Source organism: Argentina silus (assembly GCF_951799395.1).
Source record: "Argentina silus genome assembly, chromosome: 4".
NCBI classification, from domain to species: Eukaryota; Metazoa; Chordata; class Actinopteri; order Argentiniformes; family Argentinidae; genus Argentina; species Argentina silus.
In genome coordinates, this window is record NC_139658.1 from 6,766,269 (window position 1) to 6,793,957 (window position 27,689).

The following is a 27,689-nucleotide window of genomic DNA, read 5'->3' on the forward strand; positions in this document are numbered from 1 at the left end:
GACACCTGTCTACCTACCTACCTACCTGTGCTCTGAAGGGAAATGACGCAATTATCATATCACATCAATTCATTATAAACTCATCCTATGACTGTTTGAGGACAAAATTAGGACATTTTGTTAGACCACATGGTTGGTTTGTGTTACAGCGATGTGCCTATTCTGAAGTGGCCTATTGTGTTTGAGGACATGGTGTGTTTTATTAAGGGTGAGTGTGTTTGTGTTTTTGTGTCTTGGGGTACGTGTTTGAGGTATTTATTCTTGAGGGTGTGTTTGTTTGAGTGATTCAGCAGGGGAACGTGTCCTGACGAGGTGAGGTAGTAGGTTGTATAGTTTGTGGGAGGCATCGAATCCTATTCAGGTGATAACTATACAGTCTATTGCCTTCCTTGAGAGGCACAATGACTGCTTGAAGTGAGGAACTACAGAGAAAGCTGCTCTTTGAAAGTCGTCATGCACTGGATACAATCTCAATGTGGTAAGATGCAGCCGGCATGCTAGTAGCTTAGACTGTGCCACCTTGTGGCCAATAAGCACCAACAGGACTCCAGAGAACTTCTGAAGGACACTCCTCATATGGTGGTTCATTATGTAGAATAGCACAGGAAGGAAATATTCAGTTGCAGATACGGTGATGTCACATAATCTTTCGCACTAGAACCAACACTGTCATAGTTGTATATGGATCTGTTAATCATAACAGCTCTATGTGATAACATGATAAAACAAATGTTTTACTGTAAGTGCTCTTGAGCTTGTGATGTGTTTTTGATGGAAATAAAGTTCAGTATATATTTTTCAAATAAAAGTCAATTTTCAACTGGCCTCTTGTAATTCACTGGAAATGGGGATCTATAGCCTCTTTTCACTTTTATCCAAAGTGACTTGCATGCATTGTAGTACATGCACACAGTTTATACTGTATGGTTCCAGCAGGAATCAAACCCACAACCTAAGTGTTTAGTGCCATGGTCTACCAACTTGGATACCACTGTCAGTATCAGGGGAGGCTGGTAGAGGTAGAAATCGGAGGACGGCTCATGTTGATACCAATCCTCATTACATTCCATACATTACAATGAGCCTGACGTCCGATTTCGATCTCCACTGTCAGTACGATCAGCTGAGTTCTGTACCTAATCCTCTTATCTCTACAGCAAGAACACTATGCATCCATCCTCTGTAACAGTGGAATATTAGTTGTAATAAAGTAATACATTTCTTGCCGCCCACAAACACTTTTGTGTCCTTCCTGAATTCATGGGGAATAATGTCAGAGATAAACATTAGCTTTAGATACACTGCAGTGCTATACTCTCGACAAGAGCTCCATAAGAAAGAAAGACTGTTTATTTGCCATGCAATCAATTCACATCAATTGTTGGGTCTGGGAATGGGAATGGGTCTTTTTGCACACACACCCCCCCGAGACAACACACACGCACTGCACACCCCCCCAGGGAGAACAGAGCGCTGGGCTCTGGGCACAGGGTCAGCCAAGTCAGCGCCCCTGGAGCAATTCGGGGTTAAGTGCCTTGCTCAAGGGCACAACGGCAGTGGTAGGGACCTGGATATGATGCCAGCAACCCTCCAGTCACCAGCTCACATCCAGATCCCTCCTGGAGCGGGGATCGAACCGGCCTCTTTAACCTCCAGGCTACCTGCCGCCCAACTGTGAGGTAGTACAGTAGGTAGGTAACCTGTCGAAGAAAATGCTGTATAACAATATTTGTGGAATAATGTATATTACAGAAGCATAGTAGTGTTTTACAAATTGTGATACACTATAAACTTTAGAAAAGGCTTTAGGATCTAGCTAAAGGATAGCCAGGATGTGAGAATATCAAAGCTACTTGTGTGGTGTATCTGCCACCTGATGTTATAAAGGTGCTACAGTATGGAATGGAATGCATGCATTTCCGACAGCAGTACAGTACAGGTTTTTATTAGCCATTATTGTAAATGCAAAGTTCAGTGTAAACAGTTTTAGATCTGCACAAATCTTGAAATATCCATTGAATAGTTTAGATAACAGGAAGTGTACTTTCATAGATACTGTACATGGAGAGGATAGCGTTTACAGATTTCTAGTCCAAAACAAGTGGCCCTTAGAAAGGGGACTCTAAAAAGGGAAGTGATGCTGAAAGCTGACCCACTTCAGTCTATGTTGCCTTTCTCTTAAATTGCCTTCCTGTCTCCTCCTCGAGACTCGAAACTAATGTCATATGGCGTCAGACTAATGTAGTAAGAGCAGTGCTGAAATGAAATAACCTGACAATACCTGTGATAATTTAAATATACTGTATAGGCTCTTGGATTTAAATGGTATTTCAGTGGTATTTCAGAATACGCTATATAACTAGAATGTGATATTTGTGGTGCAGACCACATTTCAAATCACTCTACATTCTACTTCCCTACAATTACCACATTATGAGCAAATACAACCATGTGAAGATCACTCCTTGTGATGTGTATAATTCTTTCTTTTACGTTCTACTTACACACAATATCAAGTGAACTGTCCCTCACTCAGTGTTGACAGTTCCCCAGGCCAGTTGTTTTTGGCTACACTGTTTGGGTTGCTGCTGACATTGTTCTCTGTAGTGGGGTCGCTCTGAGAGCCCTGCTGGTCGTCCCCACACACCACCAACCTCCTCCAGATCCTCAGGTAGGCCACCTTGATCTTACGGATCTTGAGGGCATACACCACCGGATTGACAGCTGAATTGACATGGGACAAGATTATACCCACATAGAAAGCTGCTTGAGGTACGTATGACAGGCTGCTAAAGTAGGCAACACAGTTCATGATGTGCAAGGGGAGCCAGCAGAGGGCGAAGAGCGCCAGGACCAGAGCCAGGGAGTGCGCCAGACTCCTCTCCTTCCTGAAGTAGGTGTGGGACTGGGACTGAGCCCCTCCGCTCCCCACCCCCTCTCTCAGGTTCCTCCGGATTGTACAGAAGATGTAGCAGTAGAGAACAGCCATCAGGAGCAGAGGGGTCAGGGTGCAGAGGAAGAAGTTGAAGTAGACCAGGTAGGACATGGGGATCACGTCAATGAACTGACAGAGGATGATGGATGAGTTTGCGGATTGAGGCGTGGTTTCACGGTTGTACCATCCAAACATAGGTATGAAGCTCAGTACGAAGGCAACAAGCCAGCATGCTGTGACCACTACCCACGATCGCCTCTCTGTAACTGTCTTCTTGTACCTGTTGGAGTAAAGAGGTTTTGATTAGTAACATATACAGGTAATCTAGCTACATTGGCGTACCACCACTGACATGATTAATCTGCTTCTGTGCAGGATGCCATGTCATCCTCTGTCATAGCACAAGCAGCCCCGCATTAATGCACAGGTTTACTGGGGCCCGGGTGAGCAGGGGGCCCAAGAGGTTGTAAAAACACTAAAAACAAATGTGAAAAAATATGAGCACAATGTCATTTGCAATTGGTACATGGTAAATCCTGGATGAATGCACAGGCAGTGGCGTAGCAGTAAGAGGTTAAAAAACAAATACTTGGTCAAAAACTGTTTAAAAAATAAATGTGAATGAATGTGTGTTACAATTGTTTTGTAGTGATGAGTTGTGCGCTTGTGAGTTGGGTCATGAAGAAATGTTCTTGGTTTTTGAAGGGGGTTGCGGTGGGGGGTAGGGGTGTCTAGAAAAAGTTATTAACCTTGATCCGGCCATAAGTGCAAGCTGCTATCACTTGATATGATCAAATTGAAAATAAATAAAAAAATAAATTAAATAAATAATAATATTATTATTGATAGAAATTAATTGTTAAAAAAAAAAACACTACAAGGTTAATAAATAACATTAGATTGATGGTCGATTGATACAGTCAAATACTGTACACATCTGCTGTCATTACAATGTAACCAATGTATGTATTACAGTATATAACACTTCAATAAGTAATAATGACTTTGAAACCACTTAACTTTGTTGTTGTCGGTTAGTGGGTTGTTAGTTTGCATGAAATTACTTGAGAATTAATGAAATTACTTAATCTATCTTCTGCCGTAGATTGAAGACCCTTCAGATCTTAACTGTCCCTCCTAAAGACCTCTTCATTCCCACTACCCCCATGTGCAAGTTCTCTCCTGTAAATACATTTACAAAAATAATAATAATATTAATAATTCTTCCTTTCTTCTAGCATTGTGACTGCCAATAGCCCCTGATCCTAGCATAGATTACTTTTTCTTATGATGACTGATGGATAGATGATTCACTTACTTAGACAAATGTATTTGCTGTAAGTCGCTTTGGATAAAGGCGTCTGGTAAATGCCATAAATGTAAATGTAATTTGGTGCAGAAGACAGTTCACCTGAGGGGGATGAAGACACGGAGGTAGCGATCCACAGCAATAGCCAACAGAGACAAGACCGAGGCCAGAGTCAACAGGATGACCACACAGCTGATGAAGAGGCAGACGTTGAACGTGGTCTTAACTCGCCCATCCACCACCACAGCCATGGGTATAGCCACACAACCAACGAGAAAATCAGCTACAGCCAGAGACACCATGAAGCAGAAGGTAGGCTGTCGCAGACTGCTGACTGCCCACACTGCCCAGACCACCAGCACATTACCCAAACAACAGCCGACAGCGATCAGCACCTCCAGCCCCGTGTAGACTATCTCCCCAAAAGCCATTATATCAGCCATCCACTGTAAGTTTTTAGTGGCTATACTGCTGCAGTATTCTGTACTATTTTCAGGACCTATAGACTTTTTGAGGAAGTATCTCTCTCATTGAATTTGAATGAGAGAGATACGCCCTTTGAAACTTTACTTCGATGTTGTCAGTTAGTGGGTTGTTAGTTTGCATGAAATTACTTGCATGAAATGCATGATCAGAGACATTAACTATGAAATATGCATACATGCATATGAATTATCATTGAATTATTATCACAAATTATTTTATTGCCAGTTTATGTCTTAGATATCATGTCTTAGATACTATGCTGCAACATAATTTTATCAGACAGGGGTCTTTCTCATCCTGTTTACCGAGAAAACGGCCTTATCAGGAAACCACAATGCTAATACAAAGCAAGAGCTCTGTTGATGAGGATAGCCTTGCAGAATGCATCTCAGAGGGAAACAGCCTTACAAATCAAGTAGACTTGATTTCAGTCATCTACAACAGATGAAATATGTCATTACAATGTAACCAATGTATGTATTACAGTATATAACACTTCAATAAGTACAGTACACAATAGTGTGACATCTGACAGAAATGATGTGCTTATAGATCTGTATGAATGAGTTAATGTGAATCCTTACCCTCAATTAATTCCAACAATCATGTGAAACCCGACAGTACGTTGCTTTGACACACATGGAATAGGGAACTAAAACAACAGTGTAATAAGAAAAAACATATTTGTTAGGGAAATATATCTGAGATGGAAAGATATTTGGTTGCTAACCGAAACAAGGAAAATACTAAATGACAAACTCATTTGAATTACTTGCCTGTTTCAACACTGGCTGAATGGTTGTCTATTGAATTACCAGTGATCTGAGTTTGCTGGGGTAATTTTCCACCATGATCTGGTGGAGAAAGTTAGCTAATTATCCACAATTCTAAGAGGGTCACAAGGAGATCAAGACTTTCACTTCACGTGTTGGGCACATTGCTGAATGGACCCTTCTAATGCATTTCATTGAGAACATCAATTCATGCTTTTCTATGGGTGCTTATTGTAAAGGCTAGCAAGTGAATGGTGATTTTACAGAGCAAAAAATCTAAACAATTTAACTATTTCATCTGATAATGACACTTAGACAACCTCGACAACAGTTTTTTTCAACATAGTTTTTTTATCAGCAATCACATGCACCCCAGCTCTAATTTAGCTCCCTGTAGCTCCAACTTCCCTTTACAAAGCAAAGGGGAAATGAGAGAGAGAGCATATAGGCCTTAAAGGGACAACAACAAATTCAAACAACAACAACACAGACCCCACGCCATTTTTTGGGGGATAAACAACGGAGGGAATTCAAAATTTGGATCAAAACGATAGTTTTAACCCTGTCTTGAAGTTATACAGTGTTGATTTACAATTCCATTGTTTACAAACAATGGAGTAAAACAAGCTTCTATTTTGGGTTCTGAATGGGGAAGACAGTTACCTAAGCTCATGGGGCATTTCTCAGTTATATTCTTCAATAATCAATGACTATATATCATTAATTTAAAAGTCCCAACATTGATGTACTGTACCAATCCCAGATTGCCCCTTTAACAAAAGTTCTGCATTTTCTTAATTCAGAAAGCATGACTCTTGCTCCTATTGTTTTATCGATGGCACCCCCAGGACTCATTATCTTTTATGATCACAATTAGAATATTCATCATGAATATAATCTTCTTCTCTGTTTGGCTGTGCAGTACAACAGTGATTATTTGATAGGGTAGCTGCAGAGTTGCATTTAGCTCTTATAGCCTATGAGGCACCCTTCATCTTTGTATTCCAATCCAATAGGAAGTTTGGTGAGGATGTTTAGAACAATGCTCTTAATTGGTACCGGTAATTAGCAGCTTCACCATAGCCACATATTCCCAGTGGCAATGGATCTAGCGGATCTCTGCCCAGTCATAATCTAATTCATTACTTCTATTCATAGTTTGAGTGTCTCTGAGGTGTAGTCAACAGCCAGTTGCTTTCTGCAAAATGTTACCAAAGGGTCAGAACTCAAGTGTCTTTATCCCCTCTGTACATGCCAATAAATTGGTTTAGCAGTAATGACTTTCAGATAAAATGTGTTGACTGGCCTGAAACAGTTCCCTACAAACTCAGACCCTTAATCATGTTTTATTGGTCCAATGGTACAGTATAAGTCTCTTAACATAACATTGATTGTCTTGTCTTAGTTGGAAATGGGTCAATAGACAAGACCTTTACAAGTGACATTTAGTTCCTATTGGTGGAATTGTCCACTGCTCATCCAATCAGCTTGTCACCATGCATTTTCCATCCACTTTTTATAAACTATTTCTGTCTACTGTCTGCCTACTCTATGTTTTACAGCCTTCCCTGTTAAGTCTGATTATGATTATTATCCTATCAAAGGCATATAAAGTACACTTTCTTTACACTTTACACATTTCTTTTCTTTACACGGGTGGTGAGAACTGTTTAGACTCAACCATCGAACGACGCCATGTTGGATTGCCCATGATATTTGCTGGAATCTATCTGTCATGTTGTGTTTTTAATGACCAAACGTTGGCGTGAAATATGTATTTTTTACTGTGGTCCTAATTGAAAAACACACATGACAGACAAAAACACAAACAATGAGATCCCATAAAAACAGCCCAATTTACAAACCTCAAACCAAAATAGATCAAAACGAAAGACCACAATTATACAAAAATACAACACTACAACCAACCTATCTTGATCCAATCATCCTATGATGGGCCCAAACAACAATACTAAAAACTCTACATCAACAATAGCTACAGGGCACTGGCCCTGGCTGTCATTCTCCTAAGAGTTTAACTGTCTCCAGAGGACTGGGACAGTTTAATAGGCAATGGGAGGCTATTCCACAGCAGAATATCTGTATAAAAGAAAGAGCACCATGCTGCACTGTTTAATTTTGGCACCTTGCATAACGCACTACCTTGTGTGTTATGGCCATGCTGAGTATGAACCATAACTACATGGGAAGCTGAATAGCAGGACTCTTAGTGGTGTAGTACACTAATGCACATACCACATAATCGCAAGGTTCCTGGTTTGATTCCCTCCTCTCTCTCTCATCCATTTCTTCCTGTCAATCTCCACTGTCTCTCTCCTAATAAAGCAGAAATGCCCTAAAGAGAAAAAAAATAGTTTGGGGCAGTAGCATTTATGATGTTATGCATGTGGTTAAGCTTCAGCTGCTCCACTCTGAGCTGTACTGGTAACAGGCCTACTGTTTTAAAGTCATTCACTCCAGCATGTGTTCTGGAGGATACACTGAGGAGGTACCAAATTGTGTTGTTTTGCATAACCTGCAAGTTTGGTTGCCAATCCAGTGTACCATGCAGAACAGACATAATAAAAATGACACTGAATCAGGGTTGACACAAGTAGTTTTTAAATGTTTAGGTTAAAGTGCCTTGTTCTGCGGTACAGGAATTTTCGTTTGTTGGTACCTTTAGACAGAACTCTGGCAGGACTCGACTCACCTGAAAGTGACTGATTCAATGTTACGCCTAGATATGTGACAGACAGACTTTTATCCTGTCTACCTTTTGCAGTCTCCGTTTTGTGCCAAAAAAGTATTGATTTTGTCTTTCCCGGGTGTAGTGACAGTTTGTTATCTGTAAGCCACTCCCTCACAGACTTTACCTTCTTACTTACTAAATGTGCAAGTGTCTCCTCAATCTGCCAGGTATACTTCCCTGACACCAGCAATGCAGAATCATCAGCGTACAGTAGTGGTTTGCATTGTACTGCTGCTGGCATGTCGTTGACATGAGGAACAGAAGAGGCCCTAGTATTGATCCCTGTGGCATGCCACACATTATCTCCTGAGCCTCTGACAGAGTCCCATTAACCCTGAACCATTTCACAGCTGTTTCTTTTAGTGCCATAGTCCTCAACTTCAGCAACAATATGGCATGGTCTACTATGTCAAATGCCTTCTGGAGGTCAAGCAGTATAATTCCCCCTCTCACTGTCCAGTTTGATGTGATCAAAGACATGAGTGGAGAATGCTGATGAGTTGCTCACCAACACACTAATGCACAGGCAGCTGCTGCTCAAGAATACACTAATGCACAGGCAGCTGCTGCTCATCAACACCCTAATGCTGCTGCTCATCAACACACTAATGCTGCTGCTCATCAACACCCTAATGCTGCTGCTGCTCACCAACACCCTAATGCTGCTGCTCATCAACACACTAATGCACAGACAGAGAACAGTCGACTATCGGGAGCCAGTGTCCCAAAACGATGCCCTGCGTCATCACTTTCCTCCAAAACGGGAGAATAAAATCAATGTGTTTACGGGCAGACATTGAAACTTGTGCTCTCCTTAATGGATTGAGGGCCATCACAGGGATTGCATCCTTTGTAGCGGCTGCCAAGTCATTTTGATTCACGGATGAGCATTGCCTTATTAAACCTAGCAGGACAAAACAGAGTTTTAGAGTAATTAAAAGTGTCAGAACTGTTGGTAGTTGGCGAATTCGGCCTCTCCAATTCTGGCTCCACGACTGCCTGCAAAGAACTTGCCCAAGATGATTATTATAGGAGAAGAAGATAGTGTACTGATAGACAATGGAAGTATGAGGTTGTGCTGTGCATATATTTTCTTTCAATTTGTACAGTATGCATACTGTAGGCCTATGTGAAGTTCAAGTAAAAAGTCATGTGAAAGCTAGCTAATGTAATGAGCAATAACATTTTTTTTTTTTAAATGTAGCAAACTGAAAATCACTTCATGGTGTTTTATGCAGTGATTAACATGTACAGGTTTACATGAATACATAATTGATTGCATACATCATTTCATAAAGCATAATTCATTTTATTAGTGAAGGAGTAAAATCTGTGTTCACATTCAACCTCATGATTTGGTTATTTCATTAGCATATACTTGCCAACATTTCAAACTTTATCACTGCTTAATTATCTTATTATGAGCAACAAATCATAAACTGCCCCTGAATTGTGGCAAATCATAATTCACACAATACATAACTCCAATTACTCCGATGTCTCCTATGTATTGATGCTGCATGGTTAAGGGAAAATCAATAAGTGCAGTGTAGAATTATCCTTAAGGCTGGGAACCACTCCAGTCACACTAAAGTGTAATTAATTGATGATGAATTGATTCATTCATTCAGCTTTATGAACCAGGCTAAAGGCTAAAAGGCTGGACCTAACATTAATCTAGAAGTGTAGCTAAGCTTCTATTATCCACAGCTTCACTATATGGGGTTATTCAAGGCATGCAAGCGAAATTATTTACTGTGTCAAATCAGGTATGTCTGAAGTGTTCCATACAGTTCTGTGTATTGGGACAATCATTCATATAAATCTATGTAATCTCAGCGGATGAAGTTAGCACGAGTGGGAGGCTGGCTATTGATTTGAATCTTTAGAAATGCTTCTTAGAGTTCCAGAGTCAGTGTCAAGGTCCAAACAGCCATAAGTCTGAAGTGACTCAGAGAGTAATAACACCTATTCATTTGACCCCACTGTTAGCTTGAGTGGCACTGACAAAACACATCCAATCTCCCAAATGCTGATTTTATAAGACCCACCTGCCAGACCACCGCTCCTCTCCATAACTCATACACACACACACACACACACACACACACACACACACACACACACACACACACACACACACACACACACACACACACACACACACATACATACACACACTTTCTCTGAAGGCATGGATCTTGGGCATGGATGAGGATCTTGTGTCTGTTCAGGGGAGTAATGGGAGGTGTTACAGGGTGCTGCAAAAGTAATGTACGCCCCTCCCCTTCGGTTTAGTGGCTGCCTTCCAAGTGAGAGCGAGCGAGGGAAAGAGGAGAGGAGCAGGGCCACCCAGTCGGCGTGGAGCTAGAAGAGGGTGGTGAACATTCATCTCTCAAGATCCCTCCATCGATACATGGCCCACATATAGTGCCAACGGGAGGAAGGGGCAACCGCCACTTCTCTCAACTCAGATAGAGCACACAGAAAGGAAGAGGAGGACACAATGCTGGAGCCATAGGACGTGCTTTAACAAAAAAAACCTCTTGAACCGTACACTATCTGAGGCAAAGCAAGGGTTCTCCCTGGACACAAAAGATGTCTTCCTTCCCAGGTATCAAGCCCAGGGAGCATGTGGACATGGTGTACATCTCTGTAGAGACAGCTATAGCCCTGGCCTCAGTGCTGGGGAATGTCCTGGTAGTTCTGGTGGTGTGTGTGAACCGGAGTTTGAGGGACACCACCTTCTGTTTTATCGTGTCTCTGGCGATCGCAGACATCGCCGTGGGTGCTCTGGTCATCCCCCTGGCTGTGATTGTGAGCCTGGGGCTGAAGACTCAGTTCTACACCTGCCTCTTCCTCTCCTGCCTGCTCCTCATCATCACCCAGAGCTCCATCCTGTCCCTGCTGGCCATTGCCATCGACCGCTACCTTAGGGTCAAGATCCCCATCAAGTGAGTAAGTCCACCCTGAACACCTCAATACAATGATTTCTTTCCTCATCCGGTATGGGTCAATTGACTTTTAAAATCAACTGCCAACTTCTATCCCTCCACACAGACTAACTGAATTAGATTAATGAAACAAAGAAATTAGAGTTATTGGTTTGCTAGTAATTCTGGTACTGTAGTTGGATAGCTTGAGTTGTGTTGTCAATGGAAGATCCATCCATCATTAGATTGATTGTGCTGTATCTGGAATATTTATACTTCATGTATGTGTGTTCTAGTTACTGTTACTAGGACTTTTTCTGCTGTCTGTATTAAATGTGCAACTGATACCAAGGGAGTAGAGGTTAGTCTTGCTGAATTTCTCTCAGACTGATGGAGAGCCATATATCTCTACTCAGCTTAATACAAATCAATGGGCTGGATGTCGAAAGCTTTTAAGTAAATTAGAATGTTCCTGTCTGTCCAAAGGAATGATTTTTAAGACTGGTTTGTTGAACGTCTCTGGCAGAGTTCCTATACCATTTACTTATTAGTAGTGTCATGAGGACAGAAGGTATTTGTCTGAGGAAAATTCATGGGAAGAGCAACTAAAAACACAAGAAGGTGCACACATTTGGATAATTTATATTTACATACATTTTGAATAGGTTTGAATAGATTGGCGCCATAGATAGAGGTTACTATAGAATACTGGTTGAATAGTTTACAGTTCACAGACTTATTCACAAACAAACTCACTAAACTCACTTTAAAACTTTTCTTACCCCATTAATAAAAGACTCATAGCAAAACAGTATAACAGGTCCTAAGAACATCCTATATAATTGCATATATGCCTATTATGAATTTATGCAGTACATCTTAAGCGTCCCCTCTGTTACATTTATAAACAGCCTCTATTCATTCCTCTGTTCTTCCTCTTCAGGTACCACACCATCGTGACTGAGCAGAGGGCCTGGGTGGCTGTGTGCCTGTGCTGGCTCCTCTCTACGCTCACAGGGTTGGTGCCCATGTTCGGCTGGCACAACCAGGCCCCCCTAGGGAACCTCAGCACCACCAGCAACGTCATAGTCTGCAAGTTTACCACCGTCATGCGCATGGACTACATGGTCTACTTCAACTTCTTCGGCTGGGTCATTGTACCCCTCACTATCATGATCGCTCTGTACGCCGAGATCTTCAAGTTGATCCGACGGCAGCTCAACCTGCGTGCGGAGGCCACCTGCGATGCCAGTAGGTACTACCACAAGGAGCTGAAGCTGGCCAAATCCCTGGTGCTGGTGGTCTTCCTATTCGTCCTGTGTTGGCTTCCACTGCATATCATGAACTGTGTCGACTTCTTCTGCCCAGACTGTGGTGTGCCCAAAGCTGCCATGTATGTGGGCATATTCATGTCCCATGTCAACTCAGCCCTGAACCCGCTGGTCTACGCCTTCCGGATACAGCGGTTTCGTGCCACCCTGATCCGGATAGGTCATCGCTGTATGTTATGTAAACCGACGGAAGCAAGCCCCTGCCAGATCATCCCACCCCTCCTGACTGAGAAAACCGCAGTAAACCTGTAGCAAAGAAGACAATCGTGTTTATGTGCATCTGCCAAATGTTTTGTCAGAAGATTATCAGCGCATTAGTGCAGTCATGAGACTCATGAGACATATTTCATTTAAAAATGTTTCACACTGAACAATGTGATAGGATGCAGGACGATCAGCATATGCTGCCTGTTGTAATGAACCATTAGTGGAATGAATATCTCATTTATCATTAATGTGCACTCAGATGTAGGAAGCTCAAATGTCTGTTTTGGAAACATATAAAAAGATATGAGTTTCCCACTCCGAAGTAGAAAGCTTTACAAAAATAACTTACAGGAATTTTAACTCAGAGTTTCAGAAATGACATGAACCCCACATCATTCACAACATAGCTATATCCTGAGGAATGAATGCTAGGAAACAAGACGTTAAATGCAAGTACAGCCCAGCCCACAATAGTTTACATTTTACTCTATCGTCCTGTCTAATTCATATTGAATCATCAACTTTTCAATTTAAGATTAAAACCATTGTCAAATGTAATGCACACACACACACACACACACACACACACACACACACACACACACACACACACACACACACACACACACACACACACACACACACACACACTTATACAAAAGCTTGCCAGTTAATTTACATCACACAATAAATGTGTACAGTACTATATGGCTTCTATCTGTGGTGATATGCTGTTTGGACCATCCTTTTCTCAGAAATTGCCTTTCATCCTCTTTCAGCTTCATCTCCAAGGTCGAAATCTACAGTATTGGGCTTCACATTTGAATCATATTGTTAAATAACAACAGAAAACAATACTTGGTTTAATTCTTAAAAAAACATCTAAAACTCTGTTGGATGTTACATTATAGAAAACATACAGCAAAGCTGTAAGGTCTACGTGTGACTTGTTGAGAAAGAAAGACTTTGGAACACAAACAAATTATTTATTAGAGTAAGATCAATGCATCAATGCATTAGAACTCAACCCTAGAAGACCACTCAATAAGTGCAGCAAATGTGAAAGACCTACAATGGAAATGGCATACAAGACCATCAAACCAAATTACCAGATTTCAACAATACTAAATCTCCAAAATGTGCCACTTAAAAGGGTGAAAACAATTCAGCAATCATTTGTTTATAGGAGACAGACCTGGACTTCATATTGAGCTTGGTTGAGCAATAATTTTCATAGCTGTGACAGGATGTGGAAACGGCTGCGGGGCATTTGAGTGAGCCTATTTTCATTCCAGAGTGAATTACATTCAGTGCATTATGCCTGGGTGATTTCTGCTTTGTCATCAACCTGACCCCCACACCCACACGGTACTGATAGATTGTATGCTCATATTCCTTGCGTGTGAGTGAAGGGAAATACAAATCATTAGAGATATTATCGAAACATTTTAGCAATAGTCTAGTTATTTCATGTGCCCTTTCTACAATAGAGCAGATAAATGGACCAAGTAAAAAGATGAATGGTATAAGAAGCAAGCAGACAGTTATATGCATGTTGCTCTGAGTCAGTCTGACCAACTGACCTATTGTGGAAAGCGATGTTGATCAGCTTGACACAAGCCAGTCTCCTCAGGCTTACAATTCTCTCTCTCTCTCTCTCTCTCTCTCTCTCTCTCTCTCTCTCTCTCTTGGTATGTTTGTCTCTCTCCTCTCTCTATCCCTCTCTCTTTCTCACACACACACACACACACACACACACACACACACACACACATACACACAAACATACACACACTAATCTTGTTCACCAGACACTTCTGCCCAATGAGCCTAGGGACGAGGTTACACACACACACACACACACACATCAAACCTTTTACCATCTGTCACCTTGAGCCACTTACTCTAGGATTTGAAACTGCTGAGTGTGTGTGTTAATCCCCTCATCGTCTTAGTGAGGTGCCCTACTAAGTCGGAGCCTGTAGCAATTTCTTTCTTTGCCATTGACACGCAAGCTGTCCAGACGAGTCCTGGCACTGACTGGGACAACAGACAACATGTGGAAGAAGACTGTATGAGATTGTAAATAGTCTTTAAAAAGAACCATTCAGAGTGCAAAACAACTGTACAACAACAGAAGAAAGAGGATTTTTTTTGTGACAGTGAGGGCTACTGGAGAGCTGAGTGCTAGTAGCCTTTATCGGAAACACGTCAGGAGGGACTCAATTATTGGTAATTATTGGCCTATTATCATCATCACCAGACTGTACATTCCTCTCTGTTACTCTGTTAATCTGCATCTTTATATACAACTTGATATTGTTAACTTTTGTCTTGAAATGCTCAATTACACACATGATTTAAGGTGACAGGATTCGTAAAATCAACCACTAAGAGGAAGCGTGACAAAGATGGCAGAGGGAGACGACAGTGTTGAGGGAGATCAGGAGCAGGTGCAGGAGGTGGAGGCACCAGAGGAGCTCAATGAAGACGAGGAAGCCCTGCTACACTTTGGGCGCTACACAGAGGCGCGGCAGGCCCTCCCATGGTCGCAGAAGACCTTCAGGGAGAAGCTCAGCTATTACCTTGATCGTCTGTTCCTGGTGTTCCTGGTTGTCTTTCTTCTGGTGCTGTTTGGAGAGGTTATCTATAAATTCTGGTGGGTGACAAACTGGAAGAAGATAATGGCATTTGTGATAGACATTGGGTCCTACCTCTTCACACAGGAGGAAGAAGAGCAGCTGATTGAGTTGTAGGCCTAATGGATACTGAGACATTGGAAGAGATGCCCAAAACATCATCATCATCATCATCATCATCACTACTGGTGGATTACTAGTTCTGCAATTATCATTTGTCTGTTTGTATACTGAGTTTAGACTGGATTATTTCCACTGTGTATGATAAAATATGATGTATGTCTGTTTGAATATGACTTTGTATGTTAATAAACACATGTGAGAGAAACACAATCCTGATTTCTGAACCACAATGTGCCGATTACTGATTCAAAACAAAAGTGTTTACTGATTGAAGTTCAGATTAATGGTGTGTGTGTGATAAATCTGCTCTCTCAATTCTTGACTGAAGGCCCACTGTTCAACTAGGCTACTAAGGCTACAAACAGGTTACGGGTCAGTTTTACTAAAACTGTTGAACTAATGGCATTTTAATCAAAACAAATAATAATTTGGCCTCAGATATTTTGGAACAGTGATTAATCTTCATTTCAGAAGACTGAAGCAGACCACTCGAAGAATAATCGATGATTAGATGTCCATGAAATCACATAACATAACATGTATTCAATCTCAGTCTTTGAAACCATATCCAACATGCAGACAATTTGTTTACAGATGATGTGCAATGCAATCCATTTATTATGGCATGAATTATGATGACACAAAAACTGACCAATGATATAAACGCACGGAACACTATTACTCCTTCCGCTAACTGAGCTCTTCCTCTTCCGGAATCTTCAGCGTGACCGTCGTTTCGTGTCTCTTTAGACTTAAAGTAAGTTCAATTGTTTAATATGATATAAATGTGATTTCATTGTTGGTGTTGTGGATGTAAAGTGTTTATTGTATGCTCTATTCATACGCTTCTCCTCGATGTAAAGAAAGACGCACCACGTGGTTCTAGCTTGTTCGAACGGGACATCGGAGACGGCTAATGCTAGACAATAAATGCTACTTACGGGTTAGATTAGCGAATAGCTAGGTAATCATGCAGGCCCATATAACAAATATATTAACATACTCTGTATGATACATAATACTGATATTGCATTATTGTCACATTACTTCGAACTATTGAAGAGGTAACTAACGCCTATCACTGGGCTGGGTACCTAAACCTATCCAACATGAACTAGGCCTTCGTCAGGCTACTCGCCACATGTACAATTTTAATATTATTTCGATATTACCAGAGAGGGATAGGCATACAGTTTTTGATGCTACACACGTTTCTGAGCACAACGGTTTAGAGTAACATTGAGACCACAACTTACAACGTTATTCATATTCATGCCACATGCTGAATAATATGTGCCATAATGTGTAAGACCGTGGCACATTAAGTTAATATTTGTATACACTTCAAAAGGTAGATACCATTATTAATATTTGTTTATGGAATAAGACAGTATATGTTAGAAATGTCAACTTAGATTTTGGTGGGTTTAATAGGTCTGGGTTAGAGTTGGCCTGCTTATAGCCATTGTACCTGCCAACTACCAGTTAACTCGCCCTCGCCTCATACTGACAATTTGTCCTTCTGTTCCTTCTCATAGAATGCGTTACGTGGCCGCTTACCTCCTGGCCCTGCTCGGTGGCAACACCAGCCCCTCCGCCAAGGACATCAAAAACATCCTGGGGAGTGTTGGAATTGAGGCTGAAGATGACCGCTTAGACAAGGTATGGTACCTTAATCTATAAAGACTGTTCGCCTTCTATTTTGAGAAAAGAAACCTCCCAATGTTTAGTGACAAGTGAATTGCACCAGCTATTTCTAAGTCAATACTTAGCCAACTTATAACTAAGTAATTAATTTACACACTTGGTAACAAAATGTACATCTGTCTCTACAGGTTGTCAATGAGTTGAATGGAAAAGACATCAATGAAGTCATGAACTCAGGTGAGGCATTTTTCTTTTTTAGTTTGCCTTGTGATTATTCATTTCACAAGTTTAAGTCATAGTTTAGGGATTTTATTACGTTGTCAAATGATAACAATTGTGTACCGTCAAAACTGTTAACAAAGCTTAAAATTCATCACTGTAATCCTTTTCCTTTCACAGGCCTCTCCAAGTTAGCCTCCGTGCCAGCCGGTGGTTCTGCAGTGGCTCCTGCTGCTGGGGCTGGGGCTGGAGCTGCTGCCCCTGCTGCTGCTGCTGGTAAGCCTCTCACCCCTCCCCTCCTGCCATGTGGCGACAACTTTTACTCTGTTCTGTTCGAGTAAATCAGTCCGTCAAAACTGATAAACATATGTATGAAGTCACTATCCCATGTTGTACATACTAATGTTATATATGATAGTTGGCGCATCCATTCTTAAAATCATAGTATGCATGAGGCACACAGTGTGTTAGTGGATAGTAGCTCACATAGTGGAAAAGCTCATAACCATAAAGTAATATGCCTCTTGCATTAATTGAAGATTAGTATTGTCACATAGAATGCTTTCTTTTAAAGAATTGTTTATTTCTGTCTTTGCAGCGGAAGAGAAAAAGGAGGAGAAGAAAGAGGAATCTGAAGAGGGTTCAGACGACGACATGGGCTTCGGCCTCTTTGATTAGTCTTTCTTGTGAGGAGAAAATTCAATAAATATTGAAAAGGTTTACAGAAAGCCATTGTTGTGCTTTTGCTTTCTTTCTTCACCACACTCGTCACCATTAATACCATGATCTGTTTGAGTCACACTGACCAATGTTAATATAGAATTGCTAAAGGAAATGGGAAAATTATGAAAAATCTGTAATTAATGTAATACATTACATAATTACAAATAATAAAATATACTACTGTTTACTGAAACTGACCATTGGCTGGGCTGAGCCAATGATGAACATAGTTTGTTGTTACTTTTCTTGATATGGGAAAATGTGTCTTTTCTGTGGAGTCAGCTAAGGACAAGGCACAACTTTCTTGGGAGTTAACAGGCTGTAGTCACACTGGAGTTGTGTCTGCTGCTGCTTTACGATCAAATGATTGATTCACATGAAAGGTAACATACCGTAACTAACACACTAACTAATTGGAAATACAGCAATTATTTTTTGCTGCATTTTACTTTGTAGGGGAAGGAGAAACTGTTTACTGCCAGTGATGACACAATAGCGACACCCTATGGGTAAATAGTGTCAATGTTCTCTCAGAAGACGTAAAACAGAGTTGACTCACAGACACAATTCCATTTACATAGCCTGTTTTGCACTACAGAGACAAACCAAGCCGGACTGGTCTGGTCTGGTTTGAGGGTCATGAGGGACACATTATATACAAGAGACCCCAAAGGTGTGGCTACCTTGGAGGTGGGCAGTGGTCAACACTAGTAGGGGGCAAGGTCAATAGTAATAATAATAATCAGCATTTATTCCATTTATAAAGCACTTTTCATTATTCAAGAATAATATCAAAGAGCAGAAAATAGAAAAAAATAATAAAAAGCAAAACAAATATGTAACCATATCATAAAAGCAGCCATCAAGGTATAGGAGGGAGGGTAGTAACAGTAGACTGTGCATGTCTATGAAAGGACTACAACAGGGCTTTGTTAGTATCAAGTAATCAAGTTGTTGGTCCTGCCTATAATAGCCAGGCAACCCATTGTGTTCTGTTTATCAATAGCCATGCAACCAAGTCATAGACTAAGGGCTTTGTCAGTCACTGCCTGTAGCAGAGCGTTCTCATGTGACTGACTAGCAGACCCTGTCTTGTCCTAATGTTTGCAGATACATAACCACATTTCCTTGCAACAGTGTCCACTATAAATAGTGGCACCTTGCAGTATGACATAGTCTGGCAGGTCAGACTATTAGCAGACTTATAACGTAAAAAAGCTTGTTTGTTTTGTGTTCATTTCAACATTGCTGTGTAACCTCATGGTGAAATGTGGCGTTGGGATATTCTATGACACCTTCTTCCCTGCCCGTCTGATATCATACCTGCTTCTGCCCTACATATTTCCTGTCTCCATCTTCATCCAGGTCAACTACAGGTGATGATCAGTATTTGCATTGTATGTGCACAACAAAAACATTACTCATACAATTTACCAGAATGGATTAAGTTCAAGGTTTAGGAGAATTTCCACAGGGTATTTCCACAAGCAAAGCAGGTGACAGTTGTGCAATGTTGAATGAGTGGAATGCATTGTCATTGTACATGCCTTAGGGTTCTTTGTTGGATACGACAGGTTCCAGAAATGGCCCAGTTGTTGTGTTGGGATGTTAAACAGGTTTCTTTGAATGGTGTCTTCCCTTATGCTTCACTCACGTACCTGACTGGCTGTCAGAGCACATCTCTTCTTGCTCATCTACAGTAGGAAACAGTAGGGAATAACACCATGGTTGTTATTTGCAAGGGCATACTCATGGGGCAAACATCTGTTGCGACAGCATTGTCTTCCTGTTATTTTGTACTTCAACAAATGAATCACACTGCATCAATATGGCTACAGTACTTAATTGAATTGAAAGTAAGATGTGTTTGAGACGTTAAGACGATTGACCCCCAGATGTTCATCAAATAGCAGCAACAGTAACAGGGTGTCAAGTTTGTTTATGTCTAATTGAATTCATGTTTGTGGGCATCCATAAAAACAAATCAAAATTGGATGTTGATCTGAGAGTTCTTTTTTAATTCCTTTCTCTTTCTTTTGTTGTTGTTATTTAAATTGTGATCTGACAGTTCTGATCTTTTCCACACTGGTTGATTTCATCCACCTTGAGGCATGTTAGTGTCAAGCATGTTATAACAGTCAGTCTAATAAGCTCAGTGCTCTCTCTCATATTATACACCTCTCTATGTTCCTGACAGGTTCCTGCCCTTGCTGTTTCTGGCCCCCGCCAAAGAGCTTCAGACAGAGTCTAAGAGTCCTGAAGGGCCTCCCATAGCCAGAAACCACTGCCACTGAAGTTTGAACCTAACATAGAGGAAGAGGAGACCCTCTGGGGTCTCCACACATCTCTTCAATGGGAGTGGAGGAAGAGGAGAGGATGTCGCAGGGAGGGGATGAGGAGGTGGATCATGGGATGGTAAATGCTAAATGGGATGCTTGGGATGGACCAACTCTGATGTCACCCCATTGAAGTTGAGATATTAAACAGTTAAGGGTAGGGTTATGTAGGGATTTTGGTTATGGTTAAGGTTAGTGTAAGGTTAATGGGTTAAGGTTAGGGTAAGGATTGTACCCACATGGGCATTTTATATTGTGTCACAGTTGTGCAACAGTCAAAAACCAACCAAACTGATGTTGTACAATGGTTGTGAGAGTATTGTAGCTTTTGCAAAAAAGATTGACGTTATTATTTGATGGTTGTTGGTTAGTCACATGTTGACTACGATGACAATCAAATGACAACCATAAACCAACATAGTATGATAGTTACCACATTCTATTGTGCAGCGTTTGGTTTTAACTTTGTCCCACAGCTGTTTTCCATTGTCTCTCTATGGTTGTCAAAGGCAGTGAATTTTACATATGTTTAGACAATGTTTGGATTTAAACATTGCTGCACCATACCATTTTCTGTCCTAACCGATATATAACGATACAACTAAAAACCAATGTTAATACAATGTCAGTTTTTCTAAAATGCCCATGGGGTTGGGTCGTCCCAAAAATACCACTTATCTTAGCACGTAGCATCTTCCATTTTGTGAAAGGTCTGTTACGGTTTCCCCTCCCAACCAACCCTCTGGCACTGGAGCGTCTTCCCAGTCGACAGCGCACTTGTTCCCTATCGCCTATCAGCGCACCTGCTACCCATCGCCAATCACCCGCCTATAAGAACCCTGCCCGATCTTCTCTCCATCGTACTGTGTCCCACGGTAACCCTTCGAGCTTCACCTACGTTCCAGCCCAGACTATTCTCCTCCGAGTCCCCAGTGTTTGTTTGTGTTTTCACCGTGTGTCATTGTGTCCCCCTCAGATTCCTCGTCCTCCCTGGTGTTCCCTCCTCGCCGACCCCTTCCACAGACCTAGCCCCATTCCCTGTCTCTGATCTCCCTGCCTGCCGAACCTCCGCTTGTCTGACTTACCCGCCTGCCTGCCGAACCCCTGCTCGTCTGTTTCCCCGCCTGCCTGCCGAACCCCTGCTCGTCTGACTACCCGCCTGCCTGCCGAACCCTGGACCGACCTCCTTCTCTCCCCTACCCCTTTCCCTTATTATTATTATTATTATTATTATTATTATTAAATACTCCTTCGGGCGAATCATACCCCTGAACGCTGTCTTTTGGTTCCGCCGACGTTTATAGCGTAACAAGGTCTCCCTTCCTGGCCTGTGGAAAAGTAGCAGACCTAAGCGTACCTTTTTCCAATTGGAAATTTGTTTGTACTTTTAAATGTAAAAATCTGTGTTGTACAAAACTAGTATTTCAACCAATAACCAATTTCAAAACCCTAACCCTTTGCTGATACTCTCTTACATTATCTGCATTCTCTGGAAGGAATGATAATGATTTCTATAGCAGACAGACATACATCAGATCACTTCATTGTACAGTTTATTACTTTACTACCTGTAATGCAGTTTCTGGTCAACAAGACAGATGAACATCATCTATAAGCAATGTTGGGCCTGTCTTTTCATTTTGATCTACTGTTTTACTGGGGTGAATTGGGGCTTAGATGATGTAAATAAACCCAGGCAATAAAGAGGGCTTGGGCTTTGTTTGTTAAAGAATTAAGGCAGTTTTGGTTTCAGTTTTGGTCAGGCAGACATCCAACCATAAGTTACACATAGACTTAACCATGGTAACAAAATGAAGCTGGTAAGTGAAGGGAAGAATCAGTCAATAAGTACAGTGTAAGAAAAATATATTTTATTGACAGACTTTGACAGACAACATAATATGTGAATGCCTGCATACACATATAGTATCTAATAGTCACATTTCTTATAAGCAGTTGTCAATATAGACATACTGTATTAAGCTTTTTCACATACAGCATACAAACACCAAGAACATAATATGCTTCCATTATATTACTTTGAACTGCACTCTGTAAAGTGCTGTTGCATTCATTCATTACATGACCAATGACCACTATAAAGTGAATAAGATTAGTTGTTTTGTTCACTACTGTAGCTTGAGGGCTCTTAATTATCAAGTGTAGGTGATGCGACAAGTAGGTTTTCGACAACACTTCACATTACAAAGGCATTATTATATTTTAAGAACCTGCTTGCTTAGTATAGGGATTTACAGTGCAGTACATGGTACTTGCAGTACCACTGCTAGATCAGATGGTATTGTTTGTAAAAACAAACTGTTAAAGTTAAAGGTAGACTCAGTCAGAGCAACTTTTAGCAAACATATTTGGAGGCACTCTTTAGACGTTGGCACATGCGCGCCGTCATGATATGCGTGCCAGAGTCGATTGTCTCCTCTTTCTTGATCGTCTCCATTTTGAAATGATCTCTGGTAGCGTCACCCTGCTCTTTTCCCATTGACATCATATCCCAGAATCTACCTTTAAAGTGCTACATCATATTATCATACACAGTACCTACTAAATTGTTATGAAGTAATTACATTCACATTATCATAAAATACCTACAGTATATAAAGGGTTGTAATGTGTCATCTTTCTTTTTCTTGACAGTAAGCTCCCTGTGTGCTAGCAACTGGGCTACATTTTAAGACATCATGAATTGATAAATTATACAGTACCACTGGTAGTTCACAAACAGGTAAGAGCTAAAGTGCTACTCTATAATATAGTGTACAGTACTTACTAAATTGTTATTAATAGGTGATTGTTTCCCCAGTCTTGACAGTAGAGATGTAAAGATGTTCCATGTGTGCCTAGCTCCTGACTGAGCTACATGTTAAGTCATTAGGAATGGCTATGTGATCCCTGTGCAATCACTGTGACAATCTTTGGTTTAAGTTTCATCTTCTTACTCTGTCACTCATCAAGGTTATATGACGGTTGTTCTGTTTGAACCTGCAAAGGAGAATTTTTTTAGCACATTAGCTTTCTCTGGAAATTATGTTTATGTGTTTACAGGTACTCAGTTGCACAGGTAAAAAAAACATTTTTAATGTTTTTAATAATCAGCTAGTGATATTAACTATATAACTATATATAACTATATATATAACTACATATATAACTATATAACTATAACTGTATATATATTTATATAGGTATATATATATATAACCACATTATATATATATATATATATATATATATATATATATATATATATATATATATATATATATATATATATATATATATATACCACTAGGTACTGTCCTATCTGTTACCTACCTGGGTGTAGGTGAAGCGATCCTGTAAGTAGCGGTTCCCCAGCCCCATGATGTGGCCTGTAGCCTGTCTGGAGAGTCCTGCTACCCTGGCGGTGAAGTCCAGAGTGAAGGCCAACTTGACCAGCTCTGGGGCTGTGGTGTGCCTAGCGCCTGCGGTGGTTGTCTGCTGGCTCGGTATCTCGGTCTCCATGTAGGTGTCAGCCAACTGAGAGAAGGAGCTGTAAGAGACCCTCTGGAAGAAGGCACTCAGACTGGTGTTCTCCCTCACCTGTGGAGAGAGGAGATACTGCCATGAGGAAGTTGTAATAAACATTGTGGTATCTCTGTCTCCTCTGTAATCTATAATTATGTTGGTAATAAAGCACCATGAGATATCTCTATCTTCTAAGTTTATTACTGTATTGTATTGCTCACTTTATCTTACACTTATTACCTTATTTTCACTTATGCCTATTACACTTATTGCCTGTTGTGTTATAATTGTATTTTATTCTTACATCCTGATATGTTTACTGTTGAGAGGAAGCTTACAAAGTAAGGATTTATTTGTACAATTTCCAACCTGTATCCTCTGCACACAGCGTGACCAGTACACTTTGACTTGATGATGAAGCCTCATGTGGTATTTTCTACAGTACTGTATTCTCCTACAGCATATTGTCTATTTTTTAGGTGAAGTGAAAGGAACACAAACCTTGTCATTTATGGCATCCCCTTCCTGCTTCATCAACTCAATGATCCTTTTGATTACTTCCTCTACAATAAATGGAGACAGAAAAGGAAAATGTAAGTCAACACCATTATAAAGATTTCTATACATTCATTATTATTTCAATTTCCTTCATGGCCCTTTTCTCATAACTATTATGTGTAATGATGTGTGACAGTGTAGTGCTGAAAGCATTAAGAAAGGTCAGGAATTATATAATTGGAATGTTTGTGAAGACTAGAGAGGGGTAAGAACCCAGAGGAATGCTAGTTGGTTGTTTCTAGGGTGGGGCCACATTTGGCAGAGCTATGTATCTCACCATGTTTTCTTTGCAATGACAACCATGGGAGCTAAATCACGTTTTCACCAGAACATTACTATCACTTTAAAGAGTTATTTATTTGTAAATCTGTTGTACATTAAATGTGCATTATATATTTGTATAGTAATAAATAATGGGTTTGTTTATAGTCCCTGATGATAAAGTGCTTTTAACCTTCTACTAAATATGTTGTAATGACAGCAAACAAAGGAATGATTATGATTGTGAAAATTGATTTACGGTACAATAAACCATTCTTACCATCTGTAGTGGGTGTTTCTGTCTCTTTCCTCTCCTGCACAATCTTCTCAAGCTCCTCTGACACTTTCTCATAGTAGGCTTGGGTGGGCTCCACACTTACAACCGCTGCAAAATGAAAAAAAAACAAGAATTAATGTTCTGTGCAACTGTACTTTCAGCCGTAAAATGCAATAGCTGTATATTGTGTATAACTACAGAGATGAGCCAATTATGAATAACTAGAATCAGTGGTGATGATGGAATTAATTCACTAGGGGAACCCTGGTGGGTCCAGAGGCAAATTGTAGGGCATCCTCATGAGTAAATCTCATTCTGATTATCTATAAATCTAATGTTTGAACAAGAAGACCTAATGAGAACCTAATATGACACATTGTTTTCAATGCCAATCTCTCAAACTTACACTCAACTCCCGATATATCAGTTGCGTCTGTAAAGACCATAGACGGTGGCCTCTTCACAGACCCTCCATGGGCTCCTCCCTTGTTTTTGTCCCTTCGCAGGGAAAGCCTCCTTTTGGAAAACCGGTGCCTTATGGACTTCCTAAAGGTGGCCTGTGTCCCTGGGAGGGGCGGGCAGGAAGCATCATTGGGGCATTGGACATCCTTGGAGTCAGTGGTCTTAGGCTGGACCACTGGGCTCGGCTCCTCAACGTCTTTCTTTTCACTCCCATTACTGGAGAACAAACCCAGGAAACTTTTCCAGATGGAGGGCTTCTTCTTCTTCTTGCTTTTCTTGCCCTCTTTGGGTGTATCCTCCTGTTCAATGGACCTTTCCAGAGTGGCATCGGGGATGTCATCCACAACCTTTGGTGTAGGAACTTCCTTGACATAATAATACTGGGGCCCCAAGTCACTAGAGCGTCTGCGGACCTCTTCCTTTTCGTCTGGCAATGTCACCCACTTACGAGATCTTCTTTTGGTCCTCCTTGGCCTCGGATCTGTTGATGTCCCGTCATTCAAGCTCATGCTACGCTTCACATAGACTTCCAGAAGGCGGAAGCTGTCCTGGCGACTGACAGAGATCAGCTGAGTGTTTTGGAGCATCCCCTTGTCTGGCGCGTCCATTATGCAAACCTATAATAAATCGATAATGACAGTTAAATATTTTCAGGTATTGGGTGATACTTCCTATTATTCCAGTATTCACTGTCACTCTTTTCACACCTATGATATTATTTGGAGGGGATGCATTTTTCCCATGCTTATGGTTCGTTCAATAAAGCCTAGATCAATGAGCCAATAAGCATGCAGGGATCTGGAAAAGTGAAGTGAAAAAAGGGGTTGACAGTACGGCATGATAAACGTCATGTACTCAAACACACAACACATGAGTTCAATAAATGGCCAGCTATGGAAAGTAAAAGCCTGACAATAGAAATCTTATGACCGGACCATACCAGCTGAATACAAATACTAAAACATATTTTCAAAATGTTCTTCAATTAGTGATGTTCATCCACTCACTTCTCACAAAACTACGTTACACAACCTATGTCGTAACCAACCATTGCCACAACCATTTTCAACATGTAGGCTACTGCTGTTTCCTCGTCTCTCAAGCCTCCCATGAATTACATATGTTCCCGGTACAGTTGTTTCCTGTGTCTATGGTGTCAGTCGACAACATCAAATAACAGATTAACGCCAATTGAATAGGCCTACTCACCAACACAGTGTCTTGCACTAGCTGTGTATTTCCCTATACTCCGTTGCTTTTCAACATTCAATATGAAGTGATCCAGTCGATAATGTATCCGTATGTAGGAAAGCAAAGGTAGGATACGCCTACTTAATGATCTCATTTCAAACCCATGTTTGGACTTGTCTCGGTATTGTTCCCGCCTTCTTACCGTACGCGGGACCCGTGGGTGTCTGCAGGTAACCTAGAACACGTATATTGCAGGTAAGCCGTGTCAGCTGATTCTCTATTACCTTGTTTACGGTTTCAAGGTACAGTTTCTGTTTATGGGAGCACGCCATCCCACACCCGAATTAACAATGTAGCGTGACATAAAAAAATATGGCCCGACTTCATTTGACTCATAATGCCGGCAAATCTGGGGGGTGGGGATGATGGCTCCAAGTACCTCACCCTCGGTGTATTTCCAATTTTTTAATGGCCAGCTTTTTCTTTCAATAGCCAACCTACAGAAGGCCTAAACATTTATAGAAAATCTTATTTGTGCTGCGCCAATAGGCTATAAAGGTTAATGTTTGATCAAATCATAATAATGTAGTCTAAACAACACTGATACGAGTTTCATGACTGCAGAAGATATGCAAGGCCTGCTATTTGAACTTCGGTTTCGGTTCCCCATGCATACAAATTATTAGATATATCTCAGGTTATAAAATTGCTCTGTTTATTGAACAAAATGTGTAGAAGAACATGTTCTCAAGTAATGAGGCCTTTGTTGTTGCATTTTGTTTTATATTTCATGCTTGTGAATGTGTAGGCCTAAATTCTAATTTCCATGATTTTGTCATTGATAAAAATGTTTAAAAAGTTTCCAGAACACTTCATTGACTTTTCCTTTTACACCATCCTTAGTGACTATATATGGGTTGCAGAGCTTACAGTATAGTCATCAGCTGGCTCTTTGTCATGTGAGAGAGTTCTTTCTAATACTGTACAAACCGGAAATACAGT

General features: G+C 40.8%; 4 protein-coding genes across 4 annotated transcripts; 2 read left to right on the top strand and 2 right to left on the bottom strand.

Moving 5' to 3' along the window:
• Positions 1 to 1,929: 1,929 nt before the first annotated feature.
• adora3a.2 (adenosine A3 receptor a.2) lies at positions 1,930 to 4,687 on the bottom strand (the record flags this gene model as incomplete). Its single annotated transcript, XM_083667927.1, has 2 exons — positions 1,930 to 3,215; positions 4,347 to 4,687. The coding sequence occupies 2 exons, from the start codon at positions 4,685 to 4,687 to the stop codon at positions 2,513 to 2,515; spliced, it is 1,044 nt and encodes a 347-aa protein (XP_083524053.1). The 3' UTR covers positions 1,930 to 2,512.
• Positions 4,688 to 10,650: 5,963 nt separating this feature from the next.
• LOC310803320 (adenosine receptor A1) lies at positions 10,651 to 13,263 on the top strand. The gene is made up of 2 exons (XM_083668057.1): positions 10,651 to 11,209; positions 12,132 to 13,263. The coding sequence occupies exons 1-2, from the start codon at positions 10,854 to 10,856 to the stop codon at positions 12,769 to 12,771; spliced, it is 996 nt and encodes a 331-aa protein (XP_083524183.1). The 5' UTR covers positions 10,651 to 10,853; the 3' UTR covers positions 12,772 to 13,263.
• A 2,911-nt stretch (positions 13,264 to 16,174) lies between these two features.
• LOC310803549 (large ribosomal subunit protein P2-like) lies at positions 16,175 to 18,082 on the top strand. The gene is made up of 5 exons (XM_083668374.1): positions 16,175 to 16,245; positions 17,027 to 17,150; positions 17,324 to 17,372; positions 17,535 to 17,630; positions 17,953 to 18,082. Exons 2-5 carry the CDS (start codon positions 17,028 to 17,030, stop codon positions 18,030 to 18,032), a joined length of 348 nt encoding a protein of 115 aa, XP_083524500.1. The 5' UTR covers positions 16,175 to 16,245; position 17,027; the 3' UTR covers positions 18,033 to 18,082.
• A 4,207-nt stretch (positions 18,083 to 22,289) lies between these two features.
• LOC310804128 (uncharacterized protein) lies at positions 22,290 to 26,787 on the bottom strand. Its single transcript, XM_083669232.1, has 6 exons — positions 26,706 to 26,787; positions 25,441 to 26,113; positions 25,038 to 25,142; positions 24,440 to 24,501; positions 23,747 to 24,013; positions 22,290 to 23,413 (listed from the first exon to the last, which is right to left on the bottom strand). The coding sequence occupies exons 2-6, from the start codon at positions 26,102 to 26,104 to the stop codon at positions 23,375 to 23,377; spliced, it is 1,137 nt and encodes a 378-aa protein (XP_083525358.1). The 5' UTR covers positions 26,105 to 26,113; positions 26,706 to 26,787; the 3' UTR covers positions 22,290 to 23,374.
• Between the last annotated feature and the right edge of the window lie 902 nt (positions 26,788 to 27,689).

Bases quoted from the DNA above. Each gene is read 5' to 3' on its own strand.
- LOC310803320 (XM_083668057.1), top strand. From the start codon at position 10,854: ATGTCTTCCTTCCCAGGTATCAAGCCCAGGGAGCATGTGGACATGGTG. The intron at 11,210-12,131 runs GTGAGTAAGTCC...CTTCCTCTTCAG, and splicing joins AGGGTCAAGATCCCCATCAA to GTACCACACCATCGTGACTG.
- LOC310803549 (XM_083668374.1), top strand. From the start codon at position 17,028: ATGCGTTACGTGGCCGCTTACCTCCTGGCCCTGCTCGGTGGCAACACC. The intron at 17,151-17,323 runs GTATGGTACCTT...CTGTCTCTACAG, and splicing joins AAGATGACCGCTTAGACAAG to GTTGTCAATGAGTTGAATGG. The intron at 17,631-17,952 runs GTAAGCCTCTCA...CTGTCTTTGCAG, and splicing joins TGCCCCTGCTGCTGCTGCTG to CGGAAGAGAAAAAGGAGGAG.
- LOC310804128 (XM_083669232.1), bottom strand. From the start codon at position 26,104: ATGGACGCGCCAGACAAGGGGATGCTCCAAAACACTCAGCTGATCTCT. The intron at 25,143-25,440 runs GTAAGTTTGAGA...TTCATTTTGCAG, and splicing joins TGATATATCGGGAGTTGAGT to CGGTTGTAAGTGTGGAGCCC. The intron at 24,014-24,439 runs GTTTGTGTTCCT...CTCTCTCCACAG, and splicing joins GGGATGCCATAAATGACAAG to GTGAGGGAGAACACCAGTCT.